Here is a 25,059-nt window from a genome sequence, read left to right on the forward strand (position 1 = left end):
GACAATTCGCAAACTGAAGTTGCTTTATTTGAAACTTAGTCAATTTGATGAACAGTGGCTTTTGGAATTACTTTATAAAATCCAAGGTCTGAACAGTAGTGGAGGTTTTAATAGGAAAGGTACTCAAAAAAAAATTATTACAAAAAACTAACTCATTTATTATTCAATAAATATAAATTAAAGTGAAGAAAGTGTTTCCCTCTCTGTCATTGATAACTCTGGATGCCAGACATCAACAATCAAAACAAGTCGTTTATCTGTACCATTATGCCAGACTTCATGTTCGAAACTATCATCAAAAATCAATAACTTTCCATCTTCCCAGCCCCTGTAACAGTAACAAATCATAGGAAAATAGATTCTTTCAGTTAAACTATAACAAACCTTATTTCTTCGCCCACCCTGAGAAAGGTATGAGGAGGTACCTTTAGGCCCAAGTGAACTCTTAATCTACAATTCGTTGGACCACAGTGAGCCCAAACGTGTGTCCCAGGGTGCATTACACTGAATTTTGTCTGACCCCTTCTGCAACCACTGGCATCAGGATGGCGTTCTATAATTCTACAAGTAACTGGGGTTTTATAACAGTTTTTGGTATGTTTTCTGCCCCTAGCAAACAACTCAAACTGTTTCCACTCTCCTGTATTTCTGAGATTTTCTGATTCGTCTTGAAAATATCCCTTTTCATTAAGAACGGACAATCCCTCGTTCCTTATTATTTTCCAGTTTTTCTGAAGCTCTGTGAATAATAATTTGTAAGGTGTTAACTGGTCTTCTCCCCACCAAGGTCTAGCAGTTAGACGAGGCACGTTGTACAGTGATCTTTGGTATTTGGATAGAAAAAGTTTGTGCTCTACCCCATCTTCATATAACTGTAAAAACACCACTGCAGTTTTCTGTTCATTACATATTTTTATATTGTACCTTGAGGGCCTTGTCTTTATACCCTAATCTGAATAACGCATCTCCTAAATGGAAAAAAAATCTTCCATCGATAGCACAGGGATCTTTGGTATCAATTCCTTTCTGCATATAATGTACACCGTTCATAAGATCATTGTCTGTTGTTTTCCATATGAAACCATAGTGAACAAGAGCACAGCCATCATCAGGCCATTTTTGCAAAGTTTCCTCAAGAACTACGCGAGCTTGTTGGACCCTAAAATCGTATGGTCGGTTAAATCAAAATAACATCAATTACTCACAGATATTTCATCGAGTCTCAAAGAATCAGAAAACAAACCTTCCCATCGTCAAATAAGTAACAACTAGTTGGTTTCTATACTTAGGTTCATCGGGAAATCTTTCGATTAATTTGAGATGAATAGTGACGGCTTTTCCGTACCTTCCTGCAATTGGTGAAATGCTTTGTTGAATGAAAATTTCATAAATATTTCTAATTGATACTTCAGACAAAGCAATATTTATTTATTTATACAAACCTCTAAATCTGACTCTATCTATACATCGTTCCATTGCCATTTTGAATAATTCGTCTGGAGCATCTCTGAGATCAAAGATTTTGAGGTAATTTGCAACTGCTTCTTCAAGTAGTTTGTTGCTTTTTTCAGCTTCAGCTAAGGCGTCCAGGGCGCTAGCTAATCCGTATAAACCTCTGGGGGAGGAAGGATACTTCTCAAGGATATTTTCAAACATTCTTAGGGCTTTAGCAGCATTCTAATTTAACAAAGCAAGTCTCAACACATAAATTAATAAAAAACCTAAGTTAAATATAGATTATCACAAAACATACGAAAAAACAATAACGAAATATAAATATTTCTAGATCAACCAAGCATTTCTTGAAGATGATAAATGTGCGGAAGTCAAGGCACTTGGTTAATCTTGAAAATTATCGTACCAAAATATTTTTTTGAAAAAATAAAACACACAACTCGAAGCATCGAAACAACATTCCATTAGATGTTAATTATTCTAGATTTAAACAAACTACAGATCCATGAAGCAAAAAAAAATTAACAAATAGAAAATGGGGAGGAAAAAATTGGAAAGAGGTTTTCTCCTGGACCATTCATTCCTAACAATAAGAAGTACAAATGAAGAAAAGTATCGAAAGATAATGATAAATACTTTTAGGCAATGTTAATCAATTGATTCACATTTTTTGATGTGAAATAGATCTGCAGGTTTTCAGAAAATGTAGATATATTTTGATATTTTGTTCTAATTGCAGCGATCATGATATATAAATAATAAAAATGGAGCTTACATTCGGTAAATTCCTTTGCGCTTCATCAAGATCCTTGTGTATATGCCAATCATTTTCATTCGTTATACTGGAATACTCATAATCATTATTATCTTCGGAAAGTTTGTCTGAACCTGAATCTTCCTGATCTGGAGAACCTGTTCTAGCTGAAAAGGCAATAATAACGGAATTCATTCGTTTGCTCTTATACAGCCAAACTATTGCGTTCCTCAATTTGCAATTGCAAATTGATTTTGTTTATGCAACTCTTTTCAAATAAGTGAAGGGATGGGTGAATAACGTATTTATATTCTATGTTTAATTTTTGCGGTATTTCAACAGATTTGTTAAAAACGCAACACAGATCGCTATTCAACCGAACCCCATAATTATTGACTACTGCCTACCGTACATTGAAAATCAGCCTGTAAGAAAATGAGTTGTAGAAAATTTGATGATTTTTTGCCTCTTGCTCGAACAGTAAACGTTACACGATGAATACAAATTTGTGAAACAATTAGATCTAATAAAATTTATAATACATTTCTCAATTAATAATTTGTGATAGATGTACATGAAACTACCTTTCAGTTCTAATTTCAGTTTTCCATATTTAGCTTCCAGTTTCTTCATTAACTCGTCATCGTCATCCTCTTCCTCGTATTCTTCGTCTTCAAATTCTTCCTCATCCTCAATTTCTTCCTCCTGAGTTTCTTCATCGATTTCTTCTTCTAGACTTTCGTCATTTACTTCCTCTTCCTCCTCTACTTCTTCCTCCTCTAAATCTTCAATATTTTCTATCTCTATTTCGTCGTCACCCCTGTCAATTTCCCCACCGTTATCACTTTCTGGTGATGTTGATCTAGAGTAACTCGAGCGTAAATGTTTGTATTTTTCCTTTACAATATCTGGTAGTTTTATATATTCTTCACTTCTTATAGGTTCTTCCCCCTCATATGAGTATTCTAGCGCAAGTAGAATCAATGAGAAAATTAATATTGTTGTTCCTCAATACATATTCCTGACATTATAATTCATAACCTGGGATTCAACTTCTGCATTGTCAATTTGTTCAACGGAATATGCAATGAGGGATATGATTGTGGATTTCGGAAAACATTATGTTAAGAATTTTTTTAGGTTCAGTTGCCAAATTGTAGGAAAAGAAGTTTTCAAGGCATATAGTATACCTTTATTTGCGTGTTCCATTTCTTGCTCAATTTCTTGTAGCGTAGGAGGTGGTATAATGGTATTCCTTTTTGACAAATCAATACGCACATCTTCTTTATCAAGGTTTGCCTTGGTTTCTTCATCAGACGAATCTTTAAACCATAACTTTTAGCAGAATGGTACATTTCTCGATAAACACTGAAAGCTTTCGCATAATCACAGGTGTTATTTATGAAATATTCTATAAATGTTAGACTAAGCAACGTTTCAAATTAGACATTCACAAAGGTTTCAGAACATTAACTATCAGGAAATGCAGTTTTAGTTAGATCTAACATAGAAGCAAGTGGTATTGCGCGCATCTATGTTTTTTCTTTAAATTTGTATTTCAGTTCCACAGTTTAAGCAGAAGCTGATTTTGAGTGCAAGATTCACACATAAAATATTACATATATGAATCGAGATTTTGTGATTATTGAAGAATCGTTTAATTCACAGTGGTTATTCCTTTGCAATTCCCAATGTGAAATTTATTGCCAGTTCAAAAACCACTATTGACTCTCTAATGGAATAAAAACATCAACATGCATGTGTACTAACCGGACTTCCATTTTTTTACCATAACAAAATGGCCAACTGCCAAAATAGCTGCTCCAATTATCGCTTTAATAATCACTGCAAAATATTCAAATTATAATGATGCATTTCCTGATTTACATAGGTAACTGTTGAAGTATTTGAAATTTGGAGTGAAAAAAAAATGTTTCTTAGATTCGATTTGATGTCAGTTCGCAAAAGGCTGAAAAATCACCAATTTTCACTTCTCATTGTATTTATTGATATTTCAACTTACTACTTAACGTCGCGGGGTTATCACCAACTCCTGAATTATCTGGTAAATTCCCGGTGGATTCTTCTTGAATAACTTCATGTGCTTGATCCTATAAAGCAGACGGATTTATCTGATTAGATTTCCTTCAAATGCAATTCGTTCGACGACTTATCTACCTGATTTTCTCTTTCATCTTCTCGACTTTCCTGCGGCCCTGATTCTTTTACTGAATCATCTTGATCGATGGCTTCATCATTTTCGTCCTTATCTTCCATTGTTTCTTTTTCATCGACATTTTTTGAATCTTCACGTTCATCCCCATCAGAATGATACTCTGAACTGGCGTTATCTGCGATCCCATTGTCCTCTTCCTCGCTTATAATCCGATCTTCCTCATCGGGCATTTCATCAGTGTCATCTTCATCACGGGAATCTGCCACACTTTCTTCTTTTGTCTCTTCATAATCTTCCAGGTCTTGCTGCGAGTCTGCATCGTTATCTTCATCTTCGTCTTCTTCTCTATTTTCGGAATCGTCTTCATCGTCCTCTTTTGTTTCAGATTCAGCCAAAACTTCCTCTTCAGTTTCATCGTCTTGCTGTGATTCCGTTACATTTTCATCTTCCTCTTCTTCGGAAATTTTTCTTCGATATCTGTATTTTCCTGGTTTCACTGGCGCTGAATATTCTTCTGGATCTTCATCTCCGTCTTCTTCGTTCTCTTCGCTCAGTTGGTTGCTTTTATCGTCGTCGAAATGCTCATTGTCATGATCGTCTAAAGTGTGTTCACGTTCTTCACTAGGTTCGTCGTCTATATGCTCATCGTCGTGGTCATCTAACGTATGACCGTCCCCATTGTTATCTTCCTCGTCATCGAAATGTTCATTATCATGGTCGTCCAACGTATGATCGTCATGTTTATCATTATCAACCCAACCTTCGAAAATTTGAGAATAGCGCGATTCACTTTCTGCAACGTCCACTGAAAAAAAAAACATTTCAAGTTGGATTCGTTTGAAATTTCGTGCAAAAAAAAATAACTTACAGTCAGTAAGCCCTCGGTGTTCTGTTATGATGAGTCCAATCAATATTATAAGTGCGGAAAACAGGATGAAGAATACTATTTTGGCGCATATTCCTCCTCCTGTACCTTCTTCTTTGTGAACATGAATATTCACATCTTCCGTTGTTTCTTTAGGGTAGAAAGAAAGGGGTACCGATTCTTCTTCTAAAAAAAAATGATTCCTTTGAGCTATTTACTTCTTGAGTTGATTTTTTTAAATGCATCAATATTAGGTAGGAACGTTAAAAAAGGTTATGTACATTATGGAATGAATACCGATTTAAATGAACATTTGAATTGAGAAAAATCATTGCTGCGAAATTCAAGGCTGAAGTAAAATCATGATTTTTTTCGATGGTCCTTGAACACGTGTTGCTGTATAATTAAATGCGTTGGAATTTTACCAGAACTATAGTTTCGTGTCGACGTATTTCTATAAGAAAAGTTTCAACAAGTGGCCACTGTAACGGTGTAAATTGCGTTAATTCTTACCTCTTTTGCGTTTCTTATCTTTCCTTTTTCTGGGTTGAACATCGCCGGACATCTTTCCGGGATTATTCCTGGGAACAACTTGTAAACATAAAAAAAGAATCTATCGAAGTCACTTCACCGGTAGTTTGCTGACCGTTTTCGAAGTTAAACTGAAAGAGTCGAGTTTTAAAATAAACCCCGACAGATACCGATTTCAGCCGATGCTCTGAAATAAAAATAACAGGTAATTAGATGGAGATGGTTATTTTAGTTCAGAACTTCACAATCATTAATCCCGAACAGAGAGAGGACAATTTATCCCCTGGACATTATTTTCCGCTTCATATTCATTTGCTTTATGGGTTACATTTGAATTTAAATTCCAATCGTCTAGGCCGAACGGTTGTGCCGAGATGAATGAAATTCTCAGATTTTTTTACGAGAAGAGTTGTTCTATCAGAATATGTATCACATTTGGGGGCATTTGGATACCTTAGAACATAGTTACAAAAAGTAACTATGACTTTGATGGATGAGAAAAACCCATATGAAGATTTAGGAAGAATGACGCCTCCTCCCAAATTATCCTTCAATCAGATCGATCGGGATCAGCTGAATTTAACGGTACCTCTACACCCACTCCAACATGTGTTGATAGAGGAAGTTCGTTCTTTCATTTTTTGCCGTTATCTAGAGAGGTTACCTGGTGCATTAAAAGTGAAATCCCGTTCCATCTAACTGTTATTTCATCCCCCGAATATGTGAACAGTTACTTTCGCTACCCATTTCCTGTTCCTGTTATATCAGAAATATATAAAACTTAGGAACATCTACGGTTTTTTTTCGTCAAACCTTTCAATAGATACTTGGAAGGAAGAGGAAGTGAATTCGAACTGAATGATTACATAGCAACGACGCGAATCTAGAATGTCCTGAATAGGAACTTTGCCCTTTCGAACCCAACGTTTTTTATGGAGATATAGGAAGTGGGTATAGAGGGTAAATTCGGCAAATTTCGCTCAGGTCTTTTTCCCTCTAAATCTCGATTATGATCAGTGCTAGTCGAGTCTTTTTTCATTTCACTTCAATATGATAATGAACCTTAAGATTAAGATACGTATTCTCCAAGTTTCTCCTTAAATGGTTGTCACTACGAGCGTTTGTAAAAAAAAACAAATTAAAATTGCGAGTGGAGGAGCGTATTCAGAGGCAAGGTGAATTTTGTTGAAACAATCATAGAAACGCCACACGCCGAACCCGAGCATGGAGAAAAAAAGGGTATAGGAATAAATACGGACGTCTCAAGACCTTGCCACGTTTCGGGGTTTTGTTACACTTATACAAAAGAGATATTGTTTTGTTTGTAAATCCCCGAATAGAATGGCCCCGAACCTACGCGTGGCTTGTGGTGTGACGACCGTACTAGAGCACTTCCCACGGATCGCTACCCCTCTTTCGGGGATGAACACCCCCCTTTACCTATCCCATGTATTGCTAATCACCGGACGAAATGACATTGTTTCTTCAATTCCGTGAAATAGCCTTTTCCATTCATTGCCTTCTCGTTCCACTGAAAGGATGCGTATGAAAGGGATTGATTTAGGAATACGAGCAACCTGTCTTCGAAGAATTATTGCTCCATACGCGAGTTTACTTTTGAAACTGTTTCAGCCGGAAAATTCTTAGAGTAAATCTAAAAAATTGATTAAAAAATGGGGGTATAATTTATCAACTGAGTTACAAATGATTGTATTTCGATATTGTAGATTTTAATCGCAATTAACAATGCGATAATTACATAAGGGAGCCTGTGGTATGTTGGAAGAAACAGATAAACAGATTTTCTGTTCATTGCATTGATATTCTTGAAGCCAGTATAACAAGCAAGTGGCATAGCGCAAAATTTGCATTTCTTTCAAATCGAGTGTTGGAGTTTTCATAAACAACACTTCAACTTTCAAAATTAGCCTATAGCTCAGTTTTCATGATTCATTAGAGTAAATTGATCATGATTTTTATATTCATTACTGAGATGAGCTGTTATCCATATAGGAAAAAACAAGGAATAAAATTATTGGCAATTTTCATTATAATTTAGGAAATTCCATATTTTATGGAATTGTGCGAAATAGGACCTTGGTCGCAAATGCCCGTAGGTCATTTTGTGCGATATGTCATTAGTTCCAACTTTGCGGATCCCGAAATTAATTACAGGGTGCCCTAATAAATCTTCAGGAGGCAATATGCACAATTCATGTCAGTTATCTACATCGACACCCTGTGGGAAAAAAAGTGGAAGTCTGTCCAACACGCGACTAGGCATTCGTTGAATGGGACCGTAGACAAGGACAGGAAACGGAATCAATCGGAAATGCAAGTAAGAGGGTGAATGTCGCGTGGTTACTACCGGGTGGGGATGAAGTGGGGATGAAAACGTGTCCGGACGGCGCTCGTATCAACAGGGTAAGTCTGTGACACATTCAACCACAGGTTGTACGCGTGTAGATACGACGTCAGACACGCGCTTCATTTCCGAAATATTTGCGAGGCAAGTGTCCCGTGTGGTGACGACATGGATCATAGTTTATCTCAGAACACCCCGTTGCATTGGGGCTATTCCGCGAACAACCCCGCAACTACGTCTTGGACACCAGTGACCCGGGCAGTGAAAAGGCCTCTTTCAGAAAGTGACGACTGTGATGATGTGTTTTCTGAGGAATCCAAAGACCAGTAAGTGACAACCTTCAATATTTTTCACCATAGACTCACTTCGTTCTATCAGCATTCTTATTTCAATTTTCGTCAAAACAATATATTCGAATCAGGTTGATTGTAATACTCCTTCTAATCATCAATTTCTTGTAGGTGCACATCACCAGGCGATGCGGATAGCTGCCAAATGTTGTCACGTAAGAAACGCAGAGGTGTCATAGAGAAAAAACGCAGAGATCGAATAAACATGTCTTTGAGTGAACTCAAACGGCTCGTCCCAAGTGCCTTCGAGAAGCAGGGCTCTGCCAAGTTGGAGAAAGCCGAAATTCTGCAGATGACCGTTGATCATCTCAAGATGCTACATTCCAAAGGTAATTTGAAGTGTATATTATCTATTATATGAAAAATACGCCGAACGCACAGTGTACTACATTTATTTAGAGCACATTGTGTTGTTCGAATTTCAGGATGAAAAATTATTTGGCCATCTTTTTCTACACCATTAATGCCGTTAAAAAATTATACTGTTTTCATAAATCTCTTCAAGTCTCGTTATGAATCAGAGTTGGTATATCGAATTTCTTATCTCCAGATTTGCAAATATAATTTTCTCCTTCAATTTTTGGAAGGTTGCATATCTGATGTGCAAAACAGTCCTCATATAAAAGGGTGAGGTAAATGTCTACAGTGTCAAACCTGTTGCTCTAATCGTTCATAAATATAGCCGTTTCCCACGGGCGCGTTACTGCTTCAGCTGTTACGCTCGAGTCATTCCTGATAGCGAGTTCCCACGCATTGACCAGCAAACCCCTTCAATCCAAGTCACCTGTCGTTCTCTATAAATGTTAATATTATCACGAAAATGTTTTTATTTCACACATTGGTTGTTTTGTAGATAATTCGCATTCGATAAGAGTGTAATGCAAGATATTATTCATTAAAACTATACTTTCGTTGGAGGGTCCTATATATTTTTAGAAGGACACATGAATTTCAAACTCTTTATACGGGTGGAACTCCTTCATTTTGTCGTAGTTCAAAATTATCAACTCTGGTTCACCGAGGACAATCAATTTTTTCCACGTATATAAAAATTGAACAGTACCCAACCCTATCAGATGATTTGAGAAAAACATGGTTGAATAGAATCGTATTTTCCTCTGATATATTCGTTGAAAATAATCTTTCGTTTCGTTTGTTGCAGGCATAGACTCCTTCGCATATGATCCTCACAAATACGCAATGGATTATCACGGTATGGGCTTCAGGGAATGCGTGGCAGAAGTAATCAGATATCTAGAAAGAATAGAGGGGCTGGACGTTCAGAACCCCTTGAGGTTGAGGTTGACCTCGCATCTTCAGTGCTGCGCTGCACAGAGAGAACTGGCCAGCAAGCAGGCTGCAACCAGTCCTTGGGGATATGGGACAGCACAACCATACCCTCCGCCACCACCGCTAAACACGATTCCATCGGCACCTTCTACACAAACACATCCAATAACTAATTTGAATACACACCAGCCTACACCTATACATCACCATAATATGCACCATGATATGGGTCATTTCGATGTAAGCACTTCTTGTGCACAATCTTCTTCGTCTGCTCAAACGACAGATTCGAGTAGACTGGTACCGGCACCATCAACGGCTATCTTAACTCCGTTAACTTCTACCACAGCTTCTGCTTTAGCTTACAGTCCTCATCAGTACCCACCGAACACATTCACTATCCCTACTTCTAGTCACCATCAAAACTACAACCAAAGCAACATACCGACTTCACAGGGGATGAAACCTTATAGACCATGGGGAGCTGAAGTAGCGTATTGAGTCAGAAATATGGAATTATATTTTCAGTGCCTAATTATTGATAATCCAACGAAATATCATATTCTACAAGTCCCGACAGTGCCATGATGAAATTGATGTGCCTTAATGGAAATTATACAGATCATTTTCTTGCAGGAATCATTGAACGAAGCACAAAAACCAAATAATGGATGTAAATAGTTGTAAATACTGTGCTTGCACTGAATGTTTCTTATTTGTACCTTAGAACATATTATATATTTTATTTATTACTTATTTAAGAAGAATACATTCCAAAATATATTTCCGGTAGTCAGTGTTATCTTTCAGGGATAATAGCTCGTTGAACACCTTGTGGTTTGACTAAATTGTGATTTTGTATATAAGCAATAAAAACTTATGATTCTTAATAAAGTTTTCTTTTTTTCATTCCATTTTACAAGCGAAGCTTGCAAAATACTCGGCCATCTCTGATATTATACTAAATATCCGTCAAATACTCGGTACATACGGAAGTTATAATATGCAAATCCGAGGAGTATTCCCACTCATTAATTCATAGGCGAGTCGTTAAAATTTCCATACACACTAAACCGCATTTGTTGAATTTGGGGAGTCCGGGCTTAATTAGTGCATACAACGCGTGTAAGAGATTAAAAAAATATATTTGGAAGCGGCAAAGGCTTAGCTCTTTTTTGGGCGAACAAAAACACGTGTAAATATTCTTTTGTGAACACATGAAAAATTCTAAATTCATGGTTGAGCTCGCTGACCATTGTCCAGAACTGGTTACCAGATCTCGGTGTTCGGATATTCGCAATGTCCAGTTTTTCTAGTTGAAAATCGATTTGCAAAAGGGACGAAGTGAATATCCTTTTGTATTTGAACAATGGGGGGCCTTTGGGCACTCCACTGGTTTATGCAAATTTTGTATGCATGCCTTTTTTCAACGACAGCGGAAGAATAATTACGAGAAATACGTCCTTCTCTACCGAAATATCTTATTTCATCGATAAAAATGATGTACCTTAATCATAGCAAGTACCCAGATTCGATATAGTGTAATATTGAATTTATGTGACTAATCTCTAATTAAAATCTATAATTAAAATAGAAACTGAATTACATGATTTTGACTAGGATGAGTTTTTAATTTATCCACTATGCGTGTTTCGCCAGTGGTCAATTCTCAATTCATCCTTGTGAAAAATTTAGATAATTTAGTTTCTGACTTTGGTGGTGGTTGTACCTAGTTTATTATCTTCTATTATCGATAAATTTTTTTCAAGGGAGCTTTGTTGAATGCAATGTTACAAACGTATATACTGTTCATTTTTCTTCGAACTTCAAATTCAGAAAAAATTATACTTTTCAGAATGAAATAATTTTTAATCGCTAGTGTTATGCAAGTCGGTCTGCAGAATTACTCGTGTTTTCCAATTAACCAGCGTATCCCCTGAAACCCTAGAATAAGCCAGTTCTAATTCGCGTTTTGGCTGAACGGAAAGCGATAAACATGGGGTTATATAAGATACGGGATGACAGAAATAAGAACGTACAAGTTAGCCCTTTGCAGGTGTAACATAAGCAGTTTGGCGTGTGCTGCAAACGCATGAGAGTCGCATTTACTTCTTTTTCCCACGTTCGGGCACCCTATACGAGTCACAAGGCTACAACCCCATCGGAGTCCGATCCCCCTCCCCTTTCCGCATATGAAAAGCTACAAGTATTTGCATTCAGTAAGGTCCACTAACTCCTACTTCCTTCGCCGATACTTTTCGAGTTCCACTTTTTGATATATTTGATGAGCGGAGCATGCAAATGGTGTACCACTCTTTTAAATTACAATTCACCTAAGGATAGTTGTAATTATACACAAACCATTCATGAAAGCTAACATTATAACTGACATATTATATTCAGAAGGGCTACGTACATATATTCAAACTCATTTCCGTAAACATTTTTCATATGGTAGGATAAGTAAACGATGAGTTCTTTTTATCACACCTTTTGAACAGGTTTGTTCGCAAAATGCTGGTCATTGTTTGTCGCAAAATGCGTTGTTAGAAAATCTGTTTGAACTTTTAATTACATCGTTTCGTAAAGGTCCAACACATTGTTGTGTACATTTTTTATTTTCTGATCGAACTTAGCCTTAGAAACATCTTCATATACCAAAAATTGTCAAAATGTGTTCTGGTTTTGATCTCGCTGAATTTATTCAGTTTTCTGAATAGGTTAGGGTAGGATTAATTAATTTTTTCCCGAAGTTTTGTGCTTGAGGAACTGCTATTTCATGAGGGCGGTACGAATGTGATATATCGTGTAGACTTTTCTACGTTTTTCTCCCTTAATACCATAAATAAAATTACTTCTACTTGGGTTCGCCGAAATTACGTGAAATCGACAACGCACTATGGCGAGATCGCAATTCCATTTTCACGCTTCACTTATTCGCGATGTTAACGATTCCTGATTGATAACGTAAATAAAAATGTTTCTCTCTGCCGACCATATTAATAAATCAACTACTGCACCACCAGTCAATTATTTCTGAATAAGATATTCCTACATCTGTTTATCGAATACATTCCGGAATTTGGATATGCTAAGGGTGGGACCATTATTTGTGGTTTGGTTTGTTTGTATGAGATCTGACGAAGTACTATTCAGAATGATGAATTGAGGGTTGTTTATTATTATAAAGAATTGGCGAAAGACTATCATTGCAGACATTTTTAATGACATAAGAACATTAATATATGGGAATCAATTGGAGTGCAAATATTCAATTCCTCTTAGTTTAGTCAGAATCTATCAGATTATGGAATATTTTCCCAGATCACTAATTATTTCTTTCTTTGTTACAGATGGACGCCATATCCAGCTTCACCTGAGAATGTAAGTCAAGTTATATTATTTCCTATAATCGAATTCAAATTATTGAGACGTTTGACATTTTCATCAGAATAAACAATAACCTCGTTCAAAGGACTATTAAAAAAGTTAGAGAATGTACGAAATTTCGCGATTTATTTATGGAAAACGGTAAAGCCAACTCGGTCACAGCTAGACGACGAAAATACCGAATTACACAAACGCACAACGATCCGGTAGTGGCGAGATTAATTATATCATTATCGTTATCAATACAGTCGGGGCAATCCCGATCCGTAATAGCGTGCGAAAACGTATGGAATTATAATTCCCGATCGAGCTAACCCCCCCTCGTGAATTGTGTGGGAACACGGGTTCGAGTGCTTGATCTAGTTAAATAATTAGAGGGTGGCTTCGGACAAGAGATAGAGTCAAGTGAATTGTAGTAGGGGGAGGTTATAATATCGCTTGTTTCTCCCGTCGTTCTCATTGACTGTGATAACCTCAGACGTTCAACATGACGCTCAAGAAGCTTTCTTCGGTCTCCGGGCATTGTTTCAAGGTAAGTAAACACTGTTTCATATTTTATTGTCGATATTTTCAATTAGTGAATTTCAATTATCGCCGTAGTTCCTGTTCTAAGTCGTCCATTCAAGCAGTTTTTCTGTTATTGTATCATAATACCTTTGGTGCCACCCTGTATTCAATAGAACGAATAAGCATGGTTCCAATGGTAGAACATTTTCCATTATACATTATATTTTCATATAGCATTATCTGTATAGTCAATTTCCAAATGGACCTCTTTCGTTCAGGTTAACATCTCCAAAATATTAACGACAATGGAATAATTTTCATGTAAAATTCTCAGGGATAATTTTCATTCGAATATGTTTTTTCAGCTGCTCAAAGTTGTGGCATCGTCCATCCAGAAGAAACTGAAGAGGAAAAATAAGATCGCCTCACTACCAATAACATTGCAGCCTGTGAAGGACCGAGAGAGCGTTTCGACAGAAATAACGATATTGGAATATGAGAACCCGCCGAATTTTTCCTTGGAAGTGTCAGAAAATGAATTCAATGAATCCGTAGAAAATCACTGGAGACATTGTAAAAGGATATTGTATTCTCTATAGTGTAGCTTTTAATATATTACTCGTATGAATTTATTCAATTCTATATTGATTATAAATATGTATTTGACCTTTTCACCAATATTGAATTTGTGAAATATCCCATTATGTAAATAAGTTGTGGCTGTGAAATGAGACTTAAAATGTAAATAATCTTGAATTTTATCGAAAATATAAGGACCACTTTTCAGATATATGTTGGGGTTTTATTACCGGAATTTATAATTCGTTTTGAAATTCATTAATATCTTTACTCAACACTCTTCCAGACGTATTCAAATCAATATTTGAAAAAAATACTCTCTACCTTCTAAGTCCTTTGAACGATGGTATTTGGTTAGTTTTTCACATAAAACCGAAAGATTATGTCAAAAGAAAATGAATCTATCATTTTATTTCCTGGCATATAAATATGATCGACTCAATATTTACCTGATAATCATCCAACAAATAAGTTTCTACAAAATAAGTCGTATTAGTTATCGAAAATTCTGTGTTAATTTCACGGGTTATAATCATTATGGTATACGCAATTCACTGCGAGCCAAATTGTCGAAAATATAATATAATTCCGGCTGTACAAAAAATTTTACATTTTCCTATAAACGCGATTTGAATCTACATTACCAGTAACATATTATTGGAACATTTAAAATTAGATTTTATTATATTTTCATCCGGATACACCATTTTTCTTTCGAATCATCCGCAAGGGGTGTTATTTTCAAAATCGATAAACGTTAAGTCATAGAAGCGTTTCTACGAAAAACTCCCACCGTGATTGACCTAAAAGAAGTATTCCAGGAGGAAGGGGGGATGCAACCCCTGTACTTTTGCGACTAGCTAAGCTGCGCTGTCAATATAACATAATTAAAAAAATTCTCTTGAATATGTAACCGAAGTAACTAAAATTGGAATGCTCTAATGCGTCGGACAGTACAGTCCCGTAATGAAAATTTTCTCATTGTCGTCGATGAAGGATAACATGGACAGAAAATGCACAAATTACAACGAAAGTGATAATTGTATGTCAAAAATTGGGTTTGCTATCCTAATTTTTCATTGTTGTTTTCGTGGTGCCATAAATAATGTCTTTTCAGGAAGAAAGTTCTGGTTTTTTTATATTTATATTAGATTCCAATTTCTCCTTAGTCTTTATGTTTGAGTCCGAATTCTTGGCATAGTTTCATTTTATTTTGAAGGCGCGATTAGATTCCTCAGTGCTCGATTTTGAAGCTCCATCATTGATTGAAATCTTGTGTAAGTTCGTAATTAACCAAAAAATATCCACTTTAATACAAATGGTAATAGACTCACAGGGGATTTATCGAACGGAGGGTTTTTCTTAGCACGATACTGAAAGTAATTTTCTAGGATGCGTCCCTGATATAAAAGCCTTAAGGATATAGGACGGCCATAATGGTCACGTGTTCTTCTTGAAAGGGAAACAATAGACCGTAGATCAGCGTGTGCCGGCCACGCGTACTTGTGCCATAACTCAAATCTCTAGCAGTACGTATCTTCTCGATAATGGCCATCTACATTTGAGTTGTTATGACTCACAACTATAGAATGAAATTGTTCATCAGAAGGAAAATACAAGGGGTAAATTCGAGATCAATATTCAGGAATCTATGATTTCGGGAATAATTCCATAAATGAAAGCACAGGACCTCAAATGGGTTATCTATAAATTGACGTCAAACTAAGGGTGGCAAATGGCAAAGAAGTGAGCACAAATATTATAAAATTTTTTGCAATTCAAAAATCACCGAAAAATATCGATATATCACTTCTTTGCCAACCTTTTACTAGAAATTATACATTGCCCGAGTTCTCTCTCATTCTCACAATAACTTTTCGGAAACCGTATGTGTGTAATCGTTAAAATCACCCATGGCATGGCCATTCATTGCGAGCGATCTTGTCAATAACTGAATTATGAATTCATAAACAAATTTAAGTGCATCCACTGACTGTATTAGAGAATAATGTTAATTAAATGAATATGAAACTGCCACAGATGAATGGGAAAATTGATTTAAGATGAACAACAATCGAAATGAAATTTGGTCAATGGGCCATCCAGATGTTGGGCTCTTGTGGGGGTGACTCAATATTGCGTAAAATGACCAGTGTCCGAGGGATACGGTCCATAAGTCAATCCATAATGCTACACACTCACATATTGGCCCCCTTTGTTATCAAAATAACTACATTATGGCTGTCCGAAACGAACGTATCACTCCAAGTTCGCATATATATAAAGTCAATTTCATTTCTGCTTGCCCGATTGTACGAGTCACACATGCCGTTTCTGAAAAGCCCAAGAATTAGGAAGTATAATTCCAACTGGCGCCGATAATTCGTAGCTTAATAAAATTCAAACCCCCGTCCCCGTTTTCGTTTCAAATCGCATGAAATTCCATAAGGGCTTCACTAGAACAAATTGAATGAATAAATTCGAAATGACGAATGGAGACTTTAAATCCGACTTTCGACATGCCATACAAAATAATTAAAACTAATTGTTGTTGCCGCCGATGCGACAAGGGATACGAATGTCAAGAACGTTTCAAAGGAAGAATGTGAACCAAAAAAAACACCCTTTTCTACGATTGTAATACGTGTACGCCGCTCAGATTCAAATGGGGTAATTTGTATGACACCCTCATTGAAAATTAATTCGGGACTTGTACATTAGTCGACCGTGAAATTGTTTCTAGAGCTGCGTTCTTTTATTCTACGTTGAATTTCGGCGAAGGTGCGAAGGAAAAAAATAAAATAGCGTGTTTTCTGCATTTTATAACTTATAACATCCCAGGTAGAAGGGTGTTGTCTCGAAGACGTCTTCATTAGGTCTTTATTGGTCTTCGACGTCACTCGGACGTACAATAACGTCTCCGAGACGTCAATTCAAGTGGGCTAGTAAGACGTCGTACAATAACGTCTCCGAGACGTCAATTCAAGTGGGCTAGTAAGACGTCACACAAAAGACGTCTGAATAACGTTATTCTTAGACCACTCTGAGACTTTAGACTTATAATTTTTTCAAGGATCGATATATATCGGACAGTTTGAATATAGATATGTAGATATGAAACGGAGGATAACGTCCGTTAAATTATAAATCGCTATATTCATATCCTTTAGATTCAAGGAAAATGAAATTATTTGCAGTCAAAAGCCTGAAAAAAATATGACTAGCTATCCTGTTCCATTTATCCTATGTAAATGCATGTGTCAACGCATTGATAATTGATCTTTTGCTTCATTTCCGTTAGTACATAGTCTTGAAAATAACTTTTTCTGACACACTTTTTCATGATACTCAATACCAATAATACCAAAATCTTACACAGCCTCAACGGCCGTAACGGCAGCGCACTCGGCTAGGATGCCGGAGGTAGCGGGTTCGAATCCCGCAGATATCATAGATGTTTGTGGGTGTCTTGTACCTAGGATTTCTAATAATGTATGCTGATATGCTCGAACACAAGGCCAGGGGGAAGAAAAAAAAACAATGTTAGTTTATGTTTCATTTTTATCCATGAAATTCTAAAATTTTCTGAAAAATACTGACGTCCTCAGTACGTAAGAAAGACGTACGCAAGACGTAAAAGTACCGAATAATCGTCTTCCAAATTCGTCTTCAAGACGTCACCGTAAGACGTCTTCAGGCTGTGACATATTAACGTCACCATAAGGTTTCACTGACGTCACCAAGTTGGTCTCCATACGTCCGAACATGACCAACCAAAGACGTCTTGAAGACTAAAATTTCTACCTGGGATGAGGCAGCCACCCTAAATATATTCAGTTTCATTAGAATCGTTCAATTTTCATTGTAGAGATTCGAAAAAGTTAAAGATAGAAAAAACTCAAGAACAAATTAGAGGTATTCATCAATCACTTTGAATCCCATCAGTTTATTGATTTTTTTTCACGCTCGGAAAAAAAGTTGGACAGAAAATTTGTTCTGAATTGTTGAAAGCATTTCTTTTCCGTTTGTAAGAATATTCAATAGTTTTTCGTTTCCAACGCGAAGTACACAATCGGAAATGAAATAATGAGGTTTCAAAAGCTTAAAATTTGCACGGTTTCTGTACAAAATGACCACGTGTTTATCTTTATGCGTACTGGCTTCACAACGCTGCGGGCTTGTACTCGAACAGTTGTATAATCCCTCGAGATGAATTGACCACCGTCCACCACTGGTCAGTGGACACTTCAAATTCAATTATATTAGAGGACATCATTGTTTACAGAAACTCAATAGCACCCTTGAAAAGATGTTTCCTCGGGGAGATCTACTATAAGGTATATTTCTCCATGAAATTTCAAAAGTTAAAAATGATAAGTCGTAGTTGAATTTTTTAAATTTCCCATATACAATCTAGAATGATTTTTGTAGAATGAACTGAAATTTCCAATGTCACGTTCTAGTGTCGTAATGAAATTTTCTATGTCACCCTATCGATAGACAATACCTCTAATTCGCAGTCTCAATTTGAATTGAGTTAACTATTTCCAGAAAGAGTGATCGAGAAGTTATCAATCATTGAATAGTGGATTGCTTTCCGTCATTCACAATTCGATTAGTTTCCCAGTTGTGGATGTCTGTTGATTGATTAATTGAATTTGTTCGATATCAATTTTCGATCTCTAGGTCGATGAGGGTTGAATGAAAATTATACTTTCGTTTTTTACTTTTTCTATGACTGGATCTTGGTAGCAATTGTAAAGTATCAGCATTGAGTATTAATTCAGTTGAAATTTATAGGCAAAAAGAGATATGTAAAATGTATGAGGTAGAAGTAGGTACCTATTTAATTACACAGTTACATGCGACTTGAATTCATGAATGTCCTCGATGATTTTCAGAATGCACCTTTCAGCATCAGTCTGTGACATATCCATTAAACTACGGACCACGAACTGTCCAAACTTTTGGAAATCCTCAACGCTTAGCGTTCGTCTTTGATATGATTCGGCCACTTCTCGTTTCGTTTGTTTTTCACCGAGCTCCTTCATTTTTTCTTCTGGAGGTAATCCGGCTTTGTCACCATGCCTCAATACCGTCCCATCTTCTTTTCGATAGTCTTTATCTGAGTTTGAAATCTCTTCTTCCATTTGTTTCTCGACGCAAATATCATCAGTTGTATCCTCCAAACGGTTGGAGGTGGTATTTTCCGGAATTTTCAACTCGGAAGAGCCCATGGTTTGAATGTCTTCGAAACGGTTACAGCAAAAAACGAGTCGTATGAATGACACGTTCTGCAAATTGGTACTCCGGAGCATGGTTTTTCAATTGAACATTCGCATCATAATTGTTGTGTCATTAAGAAGTCCCAATATTGGAGACATAACATCTTTAACTTATCAGCTTAACAGAAGAATATTGCTCACGACCATTGTGTTAATTACTCCTTTGTGTTCTTTTATCTACATATGGAGCTTGTTCAAAATATTGTGAAATGAAGAAAAATTTCAACACATCTGAAATTCTTAGTGAACCTTCCCAATTACTCAACGAATAATGATGATTTGCAATAGCTATAAGATCATTCTTTGAGGTCCGACTGTTTTTTCAATTGAGTATTTTCTTTGACGAGCTCGTGAATGAAATTATGAAATTTAATGTTCAATTAGACGGGAATTTAAGACAGTCGTAATGTATGTAGTTCTTTTCTTACTATAACAGACAGCTCCTTTGAATATTTTCCCATATATTAAAGAAAAAAAATGATAGAAAATCTTCTGCTATAGCTTAGCGGTAAAATGTGAAATCCATCAGGATATAAAGCGGAGAGGCGTCCTAGATGTAAAACGAATTCACCCTACCCATTTAGCTAAATCTAAAATTCACTATTCGGGCACGTTTCTCAAATATTTACAGCATTTGCAGAGTACATAATTAATTTGAGAGGGAATGATCAGTACCAAGAGAACACGATTAAAGATTACTAGAAATTATCGAGATACTTAACAGAAAATACCCAGATTTTCACGGCTCATTACCTATACACACTTACCTTACACGTGGAGTAACCTCCTTTTTCATTAAAATAATTCAGCAATTGAAATTTGTCTCTAGTTTTGATCATTCAGAGATTTTGCGGGACCCCATTTACCATTGAGAATAGCTTGATGTTAATGAACGGTTTAATCAGATTTTATGACTAACCGAGAGGCATTACTGGAGATGAAATCTTATGTTTAGTGCACCTAAGTCTATATATTATATATTCTGTACAATATATATTTGAATTACTGCTGCCTCTTTTTTGACCAGAGGGTGAACTGTGCAATTGCCATCTAGCGAAAATGAATAGCATTAAAAGAAATTTTCTAGGGAAATTCTCTGCTCTGCAGTAGTTCCAAAAAATGGTTAATTTACTGTTTTTTTTTCAAATAGTGTGTTAGTGCGCATAACTTGAGTTCAATTTGATGAAAAATTGCGCGAAAAAAAAGTTTAAATTGTTTGTTTAATAATTAATTTTATTCGGCTATGATTATATAAATGAAGAAAGAAAAGTTTGAATATTTTCTTCATTGCATTTACTTCATGAATATGCTTCTGGAAGGACAGTCTTCGTGATTAAAATTTTTACTCACCAAACTAAAATTTTAAAAGCTGATAACTGAAAGAACATAACACGGTGAAAATTAGAAGAAAATAAGGAATGTGAGGTTAAGAGGAGTAGGCTGTTTTTCGTTTTATTCGGCAGAGACATCTAATTGTATGTTACAAATGAAAATTGTTACAATCTTGGCATTCTGATGAAGACTTCCTCTGGGTATCAACGAAAGTAAGAGAATTTTATCCTAGATGTCGCCACATAAAACTAAAATAAGGCTTTCATGCTGGTTGCCGAGGGATATTTAATTTAGATAGTCCTCAAAGTTTACGTTTCCATGAGATTAATTTGATATTCGTAATGGAGAATTATTGGAACCCTGTTAAAAGTTTTTCTGTGTTAGCTTTTTCAAATTCGCTTCAGTAATTAATGATGAAGGAAAGAGATTCTGGAATTGTGTAGGAAGGAATAAATAAAATGAACATTCAGTTTACACTTTTTATTCGCTATAACTCTCAAAACAGAGGTTCTCACATAGCAGCAGTATATGGAAGCACATAGATGCTTTTTGGACATTGAATCTAATTATAAGTTTTATTGTCCCATTACCATCACATGTCTAAAAGAGCAGAAAGCTAAATTGTTAACACATCGTAACAATTAAACAGCTCTATTCTAAAACAAATCCGATATCAACAGAACACATTTCACTAAAATATCTTTACGATATAATCCAGTTAAACATTAATTATGTCATCTAAATACCTCCCTCATCTGCAAAATCGCTGAGATTTAAAGAATTCCACGAAAATATATTCATCAATTTTTTTCAGTTTCATGAAGAAATAGGTATATGTACTTATTATTTAGGATATCTAAATATCTCTCAAGTTACAAAAAGTTTCTCTTTATTTAGGTGTTCTATTATAACCTCTAGGTATCTAATATAATATTGACAATTAAGAGGAAATTTCTCGTATTTGAACTCCGGAAAGTCTAAACGACAATTCCGAGACAAGAAATGAACAATATCGACTAGCCGATATTCAAAATGTAATTGCCTATGCAACAATCTAAAAACGTGTGCTCACATGAAATAGATATCTTATCATACTTATTTAATCAAATATAAATTATTGTCGCCTTATTGTCAATTTACTTTAGAAATATCACTTTTGCACAGACGAAAACGAAAAAATCTTTCGTTATTCATGTAAAGAATTTAAATTGTGGCATTCATTGTGAGGTCGTAGTATTGTGCTTAATTACACTAATCCGTGATCTCATATTTTCATGTGAGCTTCAATTCTTCATTATATGGAACGTGTTGTTCTGTTTTTCAGAAGGAATCAATCGGAATTAGCCTGAAAATTTCAATCATAGCCCTAGATTCAGATTGACTGCATTTGGTGTTTTTTTTTTGTTCAACAGATACCTTTCATCAACAAACAGACAAAAATATTCTGGTAGAAATCGGTCGGTAATTTAAATTCTCTTCGGTGATAGAAAAAGAAATCAATGACTCCTGATTCCTTCTGAACAATTCTTACCTATAACATAAAATTGCACGTACATTGAACATGCAATATCATGATTGCCGACAAGTTGCAATATTCTCAACTTAATTTTCGTCGAGAGCAAAATAATATTCATTTCAATCACGACTGGTATATGTCATAATATACACTAAATAACATTTCTTATAAATCTATAGAAAACTATGGTATTCCTTTCTTTTCTAGGGGTAAAAAATATAGTCATATTAAGCCTCACAGAAAAATCTGAATTACATATAGAACGCCATCTAGATAATGATATAGAGGACTTCTCTGGGAGTGGAAAGGAAATTCGGATTTTTCTGTACGTATGATTTCCCGATATTCTTTTCCCGATTAATTGATAGAGCGGTTTCTTAATTCAATGGAGCTGTAAAATTACTCTCACTGTTCACACTAAACCGGAGTTGCAAAGACACCTGAGTAGTAGATCATCGAACTCATGAACACATTAATACATTTGCCAAAAAAATTTGTGGCAACTTTTGGAATTGGTGTTTTTGACGAGCTATGTACATACAATGTTATGAGAAAGAAAGACAACTCTCTTAAATCGTTTAGTGTTAGTCGGGAAAATGGTTCGGATAATCACACTGTTGCACTGCTGTATAAACAGATCACATTGATAGCGGTCCATCAGAACACTAGATGAATTGTCAGGATATCACTATGAGTATTATGCTAGAAATAATTGTGCGTGACTGAATGTTATCAGATAACTGCACAGAGGAAATGTCGAAATCTAACTCTAAGTACAGAAAACATTTAGAAAAATTCTGCCTTCGATAATTCGTATATTCAAAATATATTCGAACATTAGTAATTTTCATTTTTGAAATAGAAGCGTACCTTATTATTGTCATTTACTTGTAATTTCAATCATAAATATTGGCGAAATTTTTTGGGATAATTTTCATCCAATACAGAGATCATTCGAAAAAATATTTCAAACTTTTAAGCTAAATATTGAAAGTTCACGTAGGTTTCCTTTCTTCAAATATTACGACATGAAAAAACCATCAGAAATACTATAATTCCTAACATTCGAATGATATTTTATAGGTCCAGACTAAAATATCGGGACCAAGTCTCAAATATCATGATAATTTTTCGACTTAAACAAGACTCACATAAATATTTCATGCTCCAATAATTTAACACCGAAATGAACTTTTTTTTCTGGAGAAGTTACTTAATATTCCGAATTTCAAGTTTCAATTTCCAACCTTCAAAAAGGCAAGATCTTCGTCCAAATTTTGTAATCTTCCTATCTGAGAAATCACAATGAGTATAGTTCGACCGTTCCAGAACATCATCAAATTCGTTGATGTTGATCGAAGGCAGATGATATTCGATGAGTAATAGAAATTTTATGAGATTTGCTGTCTCCCAAATTTCACGGTAGTTTTATTGTGTGGCTATAACGCTCGTGCTTCTTATAGCAAGGATATAACTTCTCTTATTCTGCTATAGATCATCGCTACATACCATCTTCTAATTGACGATAAAAATGTCATCTTTACTCCCTCATGCGACCATCGGATTTCAGCAATATCTGAGTATCGATTCGATATGAGGCATTGGACATACGTCATTTTTTCCGTGGAGAGTAGTTATTCATCTATGTAATATTCATTTATATGAAATTTCATAAGAAATGCGTGCGTGACACGCTGTATACAGTATACAGATTGAATCTGTGTATTGTTCCTGGAACAATATAAGACATTGTCATCTAAAACTCCTGATTGTCTTCGAATTGTGATTGATTACCTGGTCGTAACAATTTAGTACTTCTCGAGAAAAAAAAGTGTTCACATTTTTCTATATTTCTACCGATGTTTATTCGCACATTCATCCTGGATATGTGATAACACAGTTTCAGATATCGATATGCTTAATACATTTTCGTTTTGAGATTCCAATAAATTAACATAAACTTCACCAAATTTTGCATCTATTTATACCAATCAAGTCGGTCTAAAATTATTCAGTTGAAAATTTTCTTTTTCAATTTCGTTTTGTGAATATGCACATTTCGATAAAATTACATAATAAAAATGAATTCTCCTATCGCTGGAGAACTCATTCAAAATTGTCATCGACAGTCTTCTCGCGTTGTATTTTATTCAGTTTAATTCGAATTATTGTCATTGTTTATTGTGTTAATTGATCTTTGCCAGTTAAATTTTACCTAATTTTTTGGGGGAAATAATTTATTAGATCATTTCAGCAAAGCTTCATAAAATCTCTTGTCTCCAGAAAAAAATTATCATTACATGAGATGCCAACTTCTACGCATCATCTAATCTAATCATTCCGTCCGAGATTTTGATAGTTCATTATCAATTCTTTCAATAGTGTTGAGTTGAAATATTCCCATCTTCAATTTTTTTTTATTCGGAATAAAGTTTCATTTGTTCTTTGATCCATGGAATGAACTTCGGAACGTAAGCGTATACGCCAGGGAGGTGGGGATGGGCGCATTTTATACCCCAACTGACAATTCCACCAACAAACCATCTCTCAGGGTCGTTTTTCTCTCTACACAAAAGAGGTCCACCAGAGTCGCCCTGTGGATTGAAATGAAAATGATTCACTTACCTTTATCAATGCATCAAATTGTATTAACCATGGGAAGGT

The 25,059-nt window shown here is 35.5% G+C and overlaps 3 protein-coding genes across 6 annotated transcripts in view; 1 reads left to right on the forward strand and 2 right to left on the reverse strand.

Annotated features, from left to right (window-relative positions):
- Positions 1–142: 142 nt before the first annotated feature.
- On the reverse strand, positions 143–20,912 carry LOC123322246 (aspartyl/asparaginyl beta-hydroxylase). Of its 2 annotated transcripts, XM_044910158.1 has the most exons (14): positions 20,898–20,912; positions 5,764–5,968; positions 5,254–5,436; positions 4,388–5,190; positions 4,233–4,320; positions 3,980–4,054; positions 3,400–3,531; positions 2,794–3,174; positions 2,231–2,376; positions 1,443–1,677; positions 1,244–1,349; positions 925–1,159; positions 385–872; positions 143–328 (listed from the first exon to the last, which is right to left on the reverse strand). In XM_044910158.1, exons 2-14 carry the CDS (start codon positions 5,813–5,815, stop codon positions 178–180), a joined length of 3,075 nt encoding a protein of 1,024 aa, XP_044766093.1. In that variant the 5' UTR covers positions 5,816–5,968; positions 20,898–20,912; the 3' UTR covers positions 143–177. The 2 variants fall into 2 exon arrangements, with proteins under 2 accessions (XP_044766093.1, XP_044766094.1); XM_044910159.1 differs by lacking the exons at positions 2,794–3,174; positions 3,400–3,531; positions 3,980–4,054; positions 20,898–20,912.
- Positions 7,840–10,921, forward strand: LOC123322250 (hairy/enhancer-of-split related with YRPW motif protein). The gene is made up of 3 exons (XM_044910164.1): positions 7,840–8,472; positions 8,608–8,825; positions 9,659–10,921. Exons 1-3 carry the CDS (start codon positions 8,315–8,317, stop codon positions 10,285–10,287), a joined length of 1,005 nt encoding a protein of 334 aa, XP_044766099.1. The 5' UTR covers positions 7,840–8,314; the 3' UTR covers positions 10,288–10,921.
- A 432-nt stretch (positions 20,913–21,344) lies between the features above and the next one.
- Positions 21,345–25,059, reverse strand: part of LOC123322247 (atrial natriuretic peptide-converting enzyme) — a 50,869-nt gene continuing 47,154 nt past the window's right edge. For all 3 annotated transcript variants that reach the window (XM_044910160.1, XM_044910161.1, XM_044910162.1), the window contains one exon: positions 21,345–24,989. In XM_044910160.1, coding sequence (XP_044766095.1) covers positions 24,813–24,989 — 177 coding nt within the window. In that variant the 3' untranslated portion in view covers positions 21,345–24,812. The remainder of the gene's footprint in view (positions 24,990–25,059) is intronic.

This window comes from Coccinella septempunctata, chromosome X, assembly GCF_907165205.1.
Source record: "Coccinella septempunctata chromosome X, icCocSept1.1, whole genome shotgun sequence".
Lineage (NCBI taxonomy): Eukaryota > Metazoa > Arthropoda > Insecta > Coleoptera > Coccinellidae > Coccinella > Coccinella septempunctata.